This window comes from Porites lutea, chromosome 2 (assembly GCF_958299795.1).
Source record: "Porites lutea chromosome 2, jaPorLute2.1, whole genome shotgun sequence".
NCBI lineage: Eukaryota > Metazoa > Cnidaria > Anthozoa > Scleractinia > Poritidae > Porites > Porites lutea.
The window spans coordinates 1,035,706-1,049,196 of record NC_133202.1 but is presented as its reverse complement, the minus strand read 5'-3'; the positions used below and the strand labels follow the sequence as shown (position 1 = coordinate 1,049,196).

At 38.2% G+C, this 13,491-nt stretch overlaps 1 protein-coding gene across 1 annotated transcript in view; it reads left to right on the top strand.

Moving 5' to 3' along the window:
- Nucleotides 1–10,716: 10,716 nt before the first annotated feature.
- The window catches only part of LOC140929164 (uncharacterized), a 45,865-nt gene continuing 43,090 nt past the window's right edge, over nt 10,717–13,491 (top strand). Inside the window, exons 1-3 of the mRNA XM_073379033.1 lie at nt 10,717–11,771; nt 11,851–11,899; nt 12,565–12,756. Of these exons, the coding sequence (XP_073235134.1) occupies nt 11,715–11,771; nt 11,851–11,899; nt 12,565–12,756 (298 nt within the window). The 5' untranslated portion in view covers nt 10,717–11,714. The remainder of the gene's footprint in view (nt 11,772–11,850; nt 11,900–12,564; nt 12,757–13,491) is intronic.

Sequence of the window (13,491 nt, the reverse complement as noted above, 5' to 3'; positions counted from 1 at the left end):
GCAGAGATGTGCCTCTGATTCTAGGGTACGTTCAAATTCTTTCCTCGTCAAATTCTGACGCCTAGTTACAAGTGACTCAACAGTATCCCAAGGGAGACCAATGACATTTAAACATCTATTCTGCACTCTCTGTAGATCCTCTTCGAGGTAAATGGGCAGCCCTTCCCAGACAGGCGAGTAATATTCTAAAACAGGTCTAATCTTAGTGATATGTAAGTTGTAAGACTAATGTCCCTGGGAAGATGGGCTGTTCTACAGACCCTAAGATAGTGGATCCGTTTACACGCTTTGCTGACAATACTTGAGACATGTGTATTCCACTTGAGATCGTTCTGTACGTATACACCCAGTAGTTTAAACTCTGATACCCTCTCCAGTTCAGTAGGCCCGATATTAATAGGAGCAGGATTGGACTAGTCTGCCGCACAGCCGTTTTTAGTGTGGTCACGCAACGCTGTGGGGAGGAGAATTGCGTGACGACACTAAAAACGGCTGTGTAGCAGACTAGAATTGGACAGGATTTTTTGATTGGTAGAGAGACGCAAAATCCCGTTATGAAAGGAAGTGTGCCACCATGCAGCCGGGGGGGGGGGCACTTGGGTATTTTTTGGGTGGGTGTGTGCCGCCCGGGACTCCAAATTGGCACCCCGTTCTAAAAAAAATTTCCCCTAAAACTGATACCCCGTTCTAGAAATAGGCCAATTTTTTATACCCCGTTTTAGAATTCGCCCTAAAACTGATACCCCGTTCTAGAAATGGGCCAATTCAGTTATACTCCGTTCTCAAAAAAAAGTTTTTAAATTGAAATAGCCCTGTTTTTTAAAAAGATATTTCTTTATTTGTTCGACTTATACATCAAATAAATGCTTCTTCATAATCAGCAACAATTTTAAGCAAAAGGTAAAGCCGTGATGCACAATTTTTTATACCCCGTTCTAGAAAACACCTCTGAAATGGATACCCCGTTCTAAATCAGGAGCTTTAAAATCACGACCCCGTTGGGCGGCACATACCCGTATAGGTAATGTATGGGAGTACCCCCCCCCCACCCCCCGGGCCATGCAGATCCAAAATCTTAAATTATTCTATATTTCGTTTTTTTTAAGTTTAACTTATATTTTTTTCGATCATTCAAATATTCACGACAAACGTCAATATAATTACGTGAATAATTATATACTTCAAATTCATCTTTAAAGTTTAACAAGTTGGCTTTCTCATCCATTTCTTTTATTCTAAAAATTATTTTGTTTTTAGATTTAATTTTTTTTACCTTAACTAAAAATCTTCACGGCTTATCTAAACTAAAAGCGCTGGTTTTAGAAAAAAGCTGTGAGTTTTTTACCATGTATTTAATTTGTCTTTCACGAGAATTATTAATTTTTATGAGAAAAAGCAATAGGTTTTCGAGTGTAAAACAAAACGCGTAATACGTCATCGCACGGGATAAGAAACTATTACATGACTGTGACTGATTAGGAATGCTATTGAAAGTTGTGCGCTATCATGTCCAAAAAAGCAAACAAAAACATTTAACAAAGGAGTAAAACGGGTTTCACAACCATTCCACTTTAATAACTAGTATGATTTTACAACTTATTAGACCTTATTATTACTCTTTTAAATTAATGGTAACGTTGTTTTCAAGCTGATGAAGTTGGATTTGGCATACGATCAAACATACAGTGTATCTCCGAATCAGTTCTCGGGGCTTTGTGCTTTAATATCCGACATGTAATCAATCCCAAAATGTTTCTCAAAGCCGTTGAATTTCCGCAACACACACAAAAAACAAGATAATGATTTGATAAAATGCGAACTCTGAAATATCATTTTTGGGTATAGTTTCGAGGCAAGTTCCAACTCTTTCACATTGCAAGGCATTTCATTATTCTATCTGCAGATGTTGTAACTAAATATTTCATAAAGTAGCCACCTATATTTAAATTAGTACTTAGGTCTAACATGTACAGTTGTTGTCGCCTGCAAGCAAAATCGTCAGAAATGTAGATTGGTAGAGAATATCCAGATCAGATGCTAATGCTTTGTTTTCTTGTCTGTTAAGCAGTAAGGAAATAATAATAATTCTAAATAAAACAATCTGCCAAATTTTCTCAGTTTCAGACAAAAGTCGAACAAAAGCACGTATGTTTTCGATAATCGGAAGTAGATTATGGTACGTCAAGAGAAGAAACGTATTCCTTTTTCTAAAATATATTGGATACTAAGAAGATAACTGAGGTCAGTACTTTGCTGTCTAAGACACACATCCGACGTTCATAATTTGCGAAATGCACCTTTGTCATTCAAAAGTGCGTTGAATGGTGTTGAATCCGTTGCTGTTGGCTAGTGGCATGGCTATTATTGAAAATGGTTTTTAGCAGGAGGGTGAAATTAATATCTTTCGCATGCGCAGTAAATACTAGCCCCTGGCAAAGCAACTGCAAGGCAGCTGTCTATCAATGATTTAAATTTCAATAACTTTCCAACCCTGATTATTTGCCTTTATATTTGCTTTTTGACTGCTTCACAACCAGCACTACAGCTCACTATGACAAACTGTCAACGGCTGGCTTTTCATCATTTAAAATCGCTCCGCTCCTATACATTCGCTTCTGATCTAGTCCTACAACAAATACAAAATAAAATAAGATGTATCATAGGCTGCCACAGCACGAAAGTCAGTTACAGCTGGCAACAGAACCAAACAAATAATCAAGTTTTGGATTGGTTAAGAGCGTCCGAAGCCACTGCCTGTTCGGTCAGTATCTAATGCAATCGAGCAACTCTCCACTTGCAACCCAATCTGGTAAGGCACGTATCTGATAAGACACCGCCCGCAATACCGAATTGAAGACTAATACGTCAATATTTCACTTAAACTCTATGTAGTAATATTTCCGACAATGAACACCTAGACAGGTGTAAACACGGGAAAAATTAAGGCTATTCACCTCACACATGACCCACATACAAGAAGCGCATATAGTACATTGGTCCAGACGAAAGTAAATTTTAAATTTTACGTGGGAAACATAATGTAGCAATCAGGTAAGTGTGTCTTCATATCACAGTATAGCAACGCTTGAAATTTTTCGATGTCAGACGTCGTCAAATTATCACAAACAAAGTAAGGTCCTTGTCAGTCTCTTTTAAAAGCGGAACATTTGGCGAAAGTTGTAGACAAGGGCTAGGTGATCACCTACTACAGGCTGCCATAAAAAAGACTCGCAGAAGAAATGGGAGCCCGAGGGAGACTGGACACCAAGTCTAACCTATAACAAAAGCGAATTTTAATAACGGTATTCTTTTTCCAAAGACGTCCGCAAACTTGTCTTGGATTTCTCGAAGTAGTGGTTGCGATGGTTGCGAGTGTGGTTGCGATTAATCGGTAATAGCGGTTTTAAAGACAAAAGGAAACTAAAGGAAATGGGCATTTCTTGAAAGATAAGGAAAGAGCTACCATCATATACAACAAAAGGTTTTATATTAGACTTAGTAACACAATGTGTGATAAAAACTACATGATAAAAAAAATATACATCATTCTAAGATTGAAAGTGTTCTAACTGTGACCTTGGAAAGTAAAATTAATATTAAGCATATCAATAAGTTTGGAGTCATCCCGGGGGGGGGGGGGAGGTATCCCCTATATAAGCCACATAGGTATAGGTGCCACCCAAAAGGGTAGGGGTCTGAAAACGGGTATAGACTTTGCATATTTTGGTCTGGTTTCGAGGGAACTACGGAAGCGTAAGGAGCTGACTATTGCTTCAATTCCAACTGACATAGAAAGAATGATGATATGCAAATTTGAAATGAATTTTAAGAAATCTTTTTGTTGGCGTTCTAATCAAAGTAATTTCAGGTCTGAAAACCGGCCTCCATTTTTGAGGCCAGGTCTGAAAAAAGGATGTGGAAGATGACATTTTTTGTTTGAGATAGAGTTAGGCAGCACACCCCCACCAAGATTTCCCAGGTTTTCCAGAAACATCTAGAACAAGATTGGTCCTCTATCCGTTCTGCTCTCGGAATCTTTGTCAGTTTAAAATTTTTTAATTAAAGTGTGTACAGGTGTTAAGCCTTTAATTATCGAATGTTCTTTCATAACTTTTGGTATAATTCGTCACGGCGAGCATAATTTTCTTCTATTTTCCGAACAAAGCACTTCTAGCATGATTTTGAGGTGTTGTTACCAAATTTAAAGTAAAAAGGGGAAGCATAATTTCTGCATAATTTTGCTAAAACGAGCATAACTTTCAAAAGCGAGTATACTTTTGAGCATAATTTTGAAAAACACTGGGGACTGCTAGTAGCATAATTATAATGCTGCTTTAACTAGCACATTCTATAAGGGCCTAACAGGTGGACAACCAGAGACATGACTTCATAACTAAATTTGGCAAAAGATGATTTCCAAATTTGTGTCGTTACCTTCGGGTAAGAAATTCGGTATAGAACGCTTGGATCAATGTTTTTTCCCAAAATTCCTCTTTGTCCCCAGCCTCGTTACCGTGGCTTTTTCGCCGAAATAGGGGGATGTAAGGGAAACGAGGTTAAATTTATTGTGATGTGGTTTTAAGCTGGCCTTCTAAACAATACGTACAAAATAAAAATATCGATGTCTTGCTTTGCTCTTTTAATAAGGCACGGGGGGGGGGGGGGGGGGGACTAAAAAATAATCAGCTTAAAGTGAACATTGAATATATATATTTCTTTATTAAAAAATACGTCAACAAGATATTAATTATCACCGTTCGAAAACTGACGTACCTAAAATTATATTGAAAATAAGATTTCAAACCACCGACTTGTCTATAAAGTAAAGGTTTAAATTTGAGAAAAAACCGACTGCTTTGCAGTCTAAAATTTAGTTATGAGGCCATGTCTCCGCTTGCATTTCCTATATATCCCTTATTCTGTTGTTCGCATTGACTCTCAACATCTAGAGTCTAATTGTTGAAAAAACTGTCTTATTTTCTCACAGGTAAAAGCTTCTAATTCGCTTATTTGAAAGACAAGTGTCAGTATACACAGTAACAATGAGAACTTGGTGACGTAGTTTCCCTGAATTTATTCCATTTCAATAAAACACTGCAGAGAGACAAATCGAGTGCTGGAGAGTTGAGGTATGACTGTGTTATATGTGTGTTCCTATATGTTTCGATTTACTTGATTAACTTACCTTAGATAAGAAAAAAGGTTTGCCGGGGGGTAGTTCTTAGAGAGAAGAAAGGAGTAAAGCTTAGATGTACCTTGTCAAATGATAGTCCAAAAAATAATGTGTTTGCACCAACACAAAGGCAAAGTGCTCAGTGTGCAAACGACAAAAAAGCAAATGCTGTATTTTGGGGGCCACATAATTAAGCGATCATTTCATTCTTTCATCATACTACTTGCGTTAATTCTTTAGCTTCTCTTTTGGCCAGAATTAAAAGCTTAAGAAGCGTTTTCTCGTGTGCTTGTCTTGAATAAGACGGTGAAATGACAAATCTTGAAGATTTTACAACTAGAACCGATAGACAGCATGCTGGTATTAATAGAAATATCCTTATACAGCGTATTATAGAGAAAAAAGGACGTTTTTCGAATTTCTTTCAGGATGCTGGTTCTCCTTGCTGTATTTGAAAATATATTAAAAGCTTTTGTGAAAGACACTAAGAAAGTTGGTAATACGATGGAAAGTACACACAGCTGCTGTCTACATTCAAAACTTTAAATGAAGTTTGTTTTTGAATATGAGCAAACTGCCCCTAAAAAAGCATAACCCAAACATCATAAAATCTCTCCACAGCACTTTCTTTTTGCAGATTTTTCAATTTTTAGATTAGGTTTGACCTACTTTGTTAGCTAAAGGAGTGGGGAAGTAATGCCACATTTTCTCTCTTCACATGGTAGGCTGGATGCAGGATTTCTCTAAACAACAGGAAAAGCAAACAAGGGCAAAGCGACTATGATCCATCTATTCAGTTCAAAAAAAATTATATAATCATGGAAATACGCAAAGAATTAGAAACGCCTCGGATTTTGAATTAGATAAAAAAAAAAACATGCTTGTTTATTTAACAAGAGCTAAGGTACCCGGTTTTATTTGATAACTGAAGCTAAGAACAAAGTTTTCACAGTTACACATGTATGTTTCGTGGCTGTGGACACTGCAAAACAATAATTATATGCTAGGGGTACTAAAAATGAATTAGCCTTGCAAATAGGTCGTAGCAAAAGCCTTCGAAAGCCGACGGAAGGCTGCTATTCAACTTCTCTTAAAACAAATCAAATAAGCTAAGGTATTATAGATCCAGAATTGACTTAAACAGACTCTCTCAAGAATAAAATACTGAACATGCTCACAACATGAACATGCTTCAAAAGTGTGAAAGAGGGTCGATTTTGGAGATTTTAAACTCAGTTTAAAAAAATTGAATTTGTTGTTCATCGATGATAAAGCCTCGAAGAACATGAGCTAAGTAAAAAAAGTAAGTTCTGTAAAGTTGTGTATTTTGCTGCGGACTTTTTTTGTGTGTGTTATTAAATAGGACTTTCCGGCTAACTAATAAAGATGACCTCATATTTTCGCTTGTCGATCCAGTGAGACCTTCAAGAAAAGAAAAGCCAATAAATTAAATAAATATTTCGACCTTGATCCGAATGCTATATTCCGACCTTTTTCTATGGTGTCATTTGCTATTTCCGTATTTTTCGCTTATGAGGCCCAGCATTTTGTGAATAAAAGTTTGCTTGACAACTCTACATCTGTTGTAATTTCGGGGTGTGTCTTAAAACCGAGAATCAGTTGGGCAACACAACAAAATTGAGTCCAATTTTTTAAAGCTCTAAAAGCTCTAGCTGCTCATCCTCTTCTGTGTTATCGGTTTTTCAATGACTTCTGCATCTTCTAAAGCTGGCATTAAACGAAGAACGAATCATTTTGCATTCGAAACAAATCATCTGGCATTAATCGTTTTGAACTGGATGTTGATGATTGGTAACCAGGCGAATTTTTTAGCACGTGCTTGGCCCTGCGAAGACAATCTTGCGCTTGTTTCCGACAGACCTTTATTTTCCGAGGAAAGCTTTCAAATCCGTTACCAGATTTGGCAGTTAATGAACAAAATATTCAGGCTCACGTATTACGCGATCGATTTTATCTTGATACTACTACTACAGTGAAACCTGTATTAGGCGGACACCGTATTAAGCGGACACCCTCTATTAAGCGGACACTAGCCGAAGTCCCCAAATTTATTTCCCTTATTTACTTTAAATGAAGCCTTTATTAAGCAGACACCTATTTTAAGCGGACGCGGACACCTAAAAAGTACCTGAAATGGTCATAGCTATTGTTGCCACCCTGTATTAAAAGGACACTTGTAATTAAATTCCACCACCCAACACGGTAGACACTGGAAATGCGAAAGATTGCCTCGAATTGCCACCCACAAATGTTTCGATTTCACATTAAAAACATGACTTGGCGAGCTTATTTGATTAGTTTCACAGTACAGTATTGTTTTCTATTTCGTTTTGTTTGTATAGAGCTTGTTTCACTCGTCTGATTTCTTCAAATTTGAGTTGCAATCTATGTTTATGGTACTATGATCAATTGGTCCACTTTGATAAAGACATTAATGCAAACGTACATCGTCATAGTCTCTGGGAGTATTCTAAACGTTTCCATTGTTTATTTGAATGGCATTTGACACCTCATATGACGTTATCTATCGAAACCTGTATTAGGCGGACAACCTGTATTAAGCGGACACTACAGCATTCCCCGAGGGTGTCCGCTCCATACAGGTTTCACTGTATTACTATGCGGACAATTTTTGTCGTACAGAAAGGTGCAAACCGTTTGATTTAATTTGCAGCTAGAGAAGTAATTATCAACCATAGCTCAACCATGGAAGCAATATTGTCACAGGCTTCTGTTACAGCTCCAGTAATACGTTTCTCGTACATTAGGGCCTATTTATATTTAGTATTGGTGTCCTTGGTTTTGATCTGACTGTTTGCTGTTCACTGAACTCCCCCAACGAACTTTGCGGGTACATAAAGGCATCACAAAAATAACATAGTGGGGAAACATTTTAAAAAACACAGTTTGCATTGTTTATTCTACAATTCGCGTTTTTTTTTGTTTTTTTTTTCACTTATTATTGTTCATTAATCTTATTTTCATAGCACAGACGCGAGATTTTGACGAAACACTGAAGTCTGTTTGAACTAATTGAAATGCTTTGAAATTTAAAGATTGTTTTTCACTCTCTTAGAACGTTATGAAGTTGAAGCAAAATTCTGAGAAATAGTAAAACATAAAGCAAACCTGCTGATCAAGTTTTTGCCACACTGAATAATCAGCCCAGCTTCGACCCAGCTTCTACTTCACTACCATCTAGTTTCCAGTCCCTGCGCAGAGATGGCAGCCTCATGTGACTCATTCCCAGGCGCCTGCCGTCTTATTCCCAATAAAGCTTGTGGGCCGGATAAAATTCCTGGATCCCTACTTTAAAAGAACAGCATCCGAAACAGAACCTTCCCTGTATAAACTTTTCACTTTTTCCTGTTGCTGGGTTTTCTGCAAACTGCAAACTTTCTCATGCTTCGCCAGTGTTTAAAAAGGACGACCACACCCTGGCTATGAATTATACTAAAAAATGAGAAACCTAAAGACTACTGGAAAGCTGATCATAACAACGTATATATCATCAGGCTTTTTCTTAACAATATTTCGACTGGCCATACCAGCCTTCTTGAGGTTTACTGATGTTACTGAATTTATGATAGGAATTACAATATTATTCCGACTTTCTCCATCTATATAAAATTTTGGTTCTTAATATTCTAGCTGATTAGATCTCTTTTCTGGAGATCCAACGTTGACAGCCAGCAGGATCTTCGTTTACGGTTTTTACAGTTACTTTCTTTATCATTATGAATTATACACCGAATTCCCTTCTCTGCGTCTATCATCTTGGTTTCCTGCGATTAAATCTACATTAACCTAGCCTGTTCCAGGCGTTCAGATAGTAGGGAGCGGTGCGAAGAAAAAAGGAGCGCGAAAAAATAAAAGCGAGGGAGGGGGGAGGTGAGAGAGGGAACGCCTGTTAGATTTGTTTTAAATAGACTCATCCGCCCACTCAGACCGCGTCGGCTGTAGGTGGTCTTCACTTGTCAATTAAGACTGATGCTACAGCCCCATACATTTATTATTGTTCTTAGGAATAAATCAAAATTTCTCACATCAAAATTAATATTATCTGTACATAATCTTACTAAAAACCTAATGTAAGACTTTCAGACAATAGAGAGCGGGATAAGTAATTTATTTACGGCTTGAAAACATGATTTCAGCGTGTACGTGACAAAAAAATTATGAATCAAGTGACAAACAAATATCGCTCATTTCGATAGAAAGCCGTTTCAGTACAGATCGTTAACTCGAGCAATGAAAATGCCCAACAAACGAAGGGAAAATTTACTACTCGATGATGGAGTGGACCTCGTCAATAGCGATAGCTGCAACTTGCTTTCCAAGCTTTCCTTTGAAGTCCTTTTGTCCATTCCTTAGCCAACCACGATTTGTGACTGCAGTACGCCTTTGAGTGAATTTTTAAGGATCATACAATTTCACAGCTTCCACTCTTAACGGCTTCATCCACATCTTCTCCCATCATTGCCGCCGCTACTCCGATTTTGTTCAAATGTTCCTCTTGGTCTTTCATGATGGCAATCAACGGAGTTACCACAACAATCGTAAATAGTATTCTATCCTGCCTTCATTCCAACGCACGCTTTACTCGAGGAAAAAGCTGGAAAATAAGTCTTTTTCCAAAGCCAGTCGGTGAAATTGCGAAGACATCTATCCTGCCGACTACGTGTTTTAAACAGTTCCTTTGCTCTTCGCGTTTTAGCCTCCACGTTTGGAAAGTCACTCAGCTCTGTGTTTGTTGCGAGCTCGAATTCTGGACGGGACGTAGAGTCTGTCATCATCGCCATATCGCATTTCTCGCTGTGATCGAAGACGCTCCACTGTTGACAAAAACTGTCAAAATCAACCAATCAGAGGGTATACCAGGATCTGGTATACCGGAACGCACTTTTGTTAAGAATTCTTACAAGCGTTCCCGCACCTCTCTCCCCAGTCCCCCTCTTCTTTTCATCGCTATCTTTACTTCGCACCGCTCTCCACTATCTGAACGCTTGGAACAGGCTAACATTAACCCTCCTGGAGGTCTACCACGAGACCCTGAACTTATTGGTTGAAGGCCGGGAGGGCGACGTCGTACACATTGACCTCTTAAAAGCAAGATTCCAAAAGGTGCCACATTACCTATCAGCGTCCAAACTTCAGCCGTATGGTGTGTCAGGCTCCATTTTACAGTGGTTCTCAAGGTACTATTCGGACAGTTGTCAGCACGTTGGCCTGGATTATGTATTCTCCGGTTGGCCACCTTTGTCATCTGGAGTACCGCAGGGTTTTATTTTTGGCCCACTGCTGTTCCTAGTTTACGCTAACTGGATTTCTGGATACAGTCAGCGTGGGTCTGGCATCGCCCTGTTCGCAGGCGACAGCAAGCCGCTCTATATCTTCTGCCGTCTCCCCGCAGGAGGACTCGTCCTGCAGACACAACTCGGTGCACTGATGGCAAAAAGTTCAACACTAGGATACATAATTATATGACCAAGAAAAGATCCAACTACCAGTTCTATGACCATAATGTGGCGGCTGTTCCTGAAGCCTCAGACCTGGTGGCTTTGACTGGTCAGCTGCCATGGGCCACTCACAACTGTGTGCTACACAGAGTTCTCGGACGTCTGGTCAAGCGCTTAAGGGTTCAAGATGTACCTGAACCAAATTACAAACTGGAAAGCTACTATATATCATGATTTTAGTCAGACCAATTAATCTTGCCTTTGGTCTTCTTATAAAGTAAAACATCGCAGTTTGCTAGATAATATTCAGCTCCACGCAACTGTTCAGAACCACGGCATCATAAAATTCCCCAGCTGCTGCCTATTGATCGAAAATCTAGTCCATCTTAACTTGAACATCAAATTAATCTTTTTTTATATTGACCTGAAATAACGCTGATAAAAGTTGTTATTTTAATATCAGCCGACATAGCACTGAAAATGTTAATAAGAAATAACGATGACACCAACACATTGCATGCCTTTGACGTCACGCCTTACAAACCATTATAAAAAAAATTGAATGGAAGGAAAAAATGTCGATTTTAATTCGCTGGTATTGAACAAAAAGGGTTACAGTTGTATTTAGAGGCAAGGAGAGATTTTTTTCAATCTAACCGGAGATAAGCCTTGACAGAATTATGCTTATTTAAATTTTATTGCCCTTTAAGTGTTGTCTGTTTTTGGAATTTGTATTCTAATTTCCTGTCTCAGAATAAATTATTTTTAAAAAGAAGTAAAGGAAGCTTAATCCAAACGAAAGATCGTTTCCGAGATAAAAAGATAGCCTAACCACAACACGTGACCAAAAAGAATGTTGAACTGAAAGTGAGACTGTTCGCTCCTGGCCTGTCATAATTGAGGCCTTGAATTCAATACTTTAATATAGAAACCGGAAACCTAAACGCAATTTAGTTAATACGGTTCACAGCTTGTATTTATGCTGAATGCACTTAGTTATTAATCATTCATGATGCGCTGTATTTGCACCTAGATTGCCTTCACAGACGTTTCACAAAACAATGCTGGGTATAAAACTCTGGTCTCTGCTCCTACTCATCATTTTACTTGGAACATTGGTAAGACCTTTAATGGTTAACAGCATTTTTAATACTTAGGATTTACAAGATGAGTTACTTGTTAAATGCCACATTTCAGATCACAAGCTTTCCATCAAGAAAGAGAAATTGTGAAGAATTTTCCACAGGTAGGATGCAAGTGAGCTTAAAAATTCTTCTTTGAACGATGAAAGTTTATCTTTAGTGTTAATTTTACCGCAGTCGAAAGATCGAATCTTAAGTCACTCACTATGTAATATAAATAATCTATGAAAAATTTAATCCAAAGCTGGTTGAAATTGAAAGTTGGCCATAAGGTCAACATGGCCGCTGGTTATTATTATTTTTTTTAAGCACAATGTAGTTAATCTTAATTCTTCACACCCTGGCGTTTTTAATGAAACTGAAACCAAGGTTCGTAACAACCTTTTTATGGTCCCGCTTTTTTATACCTTCATTAAACACATTTAGTTCTGAAAAGCTTTTGAGAGGGTGTTCAATACAGATGCAAAAGAGGAATTAAACGTCCTCTCTAGCAAAACATTAAATATTAAAAGAAAGAAATAAAACTGAAAAAGCGATGGTCGTGGTGGTTGCAAGGAGGCGACCAAATCAGGCAGAACTGTTTTAAAACTTGAGTAAATGCAACTAGACTATTGTTAGTGGTGATAACTATTCACTGCGTCTCGTAGTGATCAATTGTGGTATATGGACAAGTGTTAGCTAGTCAAATGTGATCATGTGAAGCAGACCAAATGTATTTGTTTTCGACAAAAAATGCCTCAAGGTTGACATTTGTCATATTTTCTATAAGGAAAGTGCGTGAACAAGAAAAGTCTGTCTGGTTCGTATAAAAATGATACTTCTTGGATTTGCCGAGGAAAATTTGGAATATTGGACTTGAACTGTTCAATCATGGGGGCACACAAGACAAGCCAACAAGGAGTTTCACCCTGCTGCGAGGCCACAATTACAGCTGGTAACCGGACGGAGATATATCATAAAGGTATCATAAACTGTAAAGTCAGCAAGAGATAATATACAGGGATTTTTTTAATCACCACTAATGATGAATGCAACGCGGCAAATGTTGTTGTAAAATTTCGTTTCCGTTTTGTTTCCTTCCTTAATTAGAAGGCTCCTGACAGTTTTTGTTTTGTTTTGTCTTCCCTTGATGTCTATCTTTTAAATCCCAACCTTGGTCCAGGCTCTTTCTCCCTTTTCTCCCTTTTCTCCCCACGTGACCACCCAGATTCAGGGGGGGGTTGGGGGTTGGAAAGGTAAAAAACTTTTTGAAGGGCAGAGTAGCCGAGTGTCTTCACTGCCAGTGTGACAAATCTACTATGTCAGGGTAAGAGGGTTATCTTGTTGTCAAGAAGTACTGGCAGGTGTTTTCGCGCTAATTAAAGAGATTTTGCAAAGCACGATAGCGCCTGCAGCGACACCGTCTTTTTATTGTTATTATTAAAATATATTCGGGTTTGTTTTCAAACTTGTTGCGACTTTATTCAACTCGCATAAAAAGTCAAATGTAGGTGAATTTTCCTTGAGTCAGGGGCACCCAACGGCAATTTTCGGGAAAATATCTGTTCGTAAGACGATTTGAGATCTAGAATTTTCGGAGCATTTGTTGTAAAATTTCTTGCTTGCCTGCCTCTTCTAGGATTTTCGAACATCTACAAAATGGTATAATTACTCATTTTTAACGGATTTTGACCCTAAAAAAGGCCACCTAGAATTT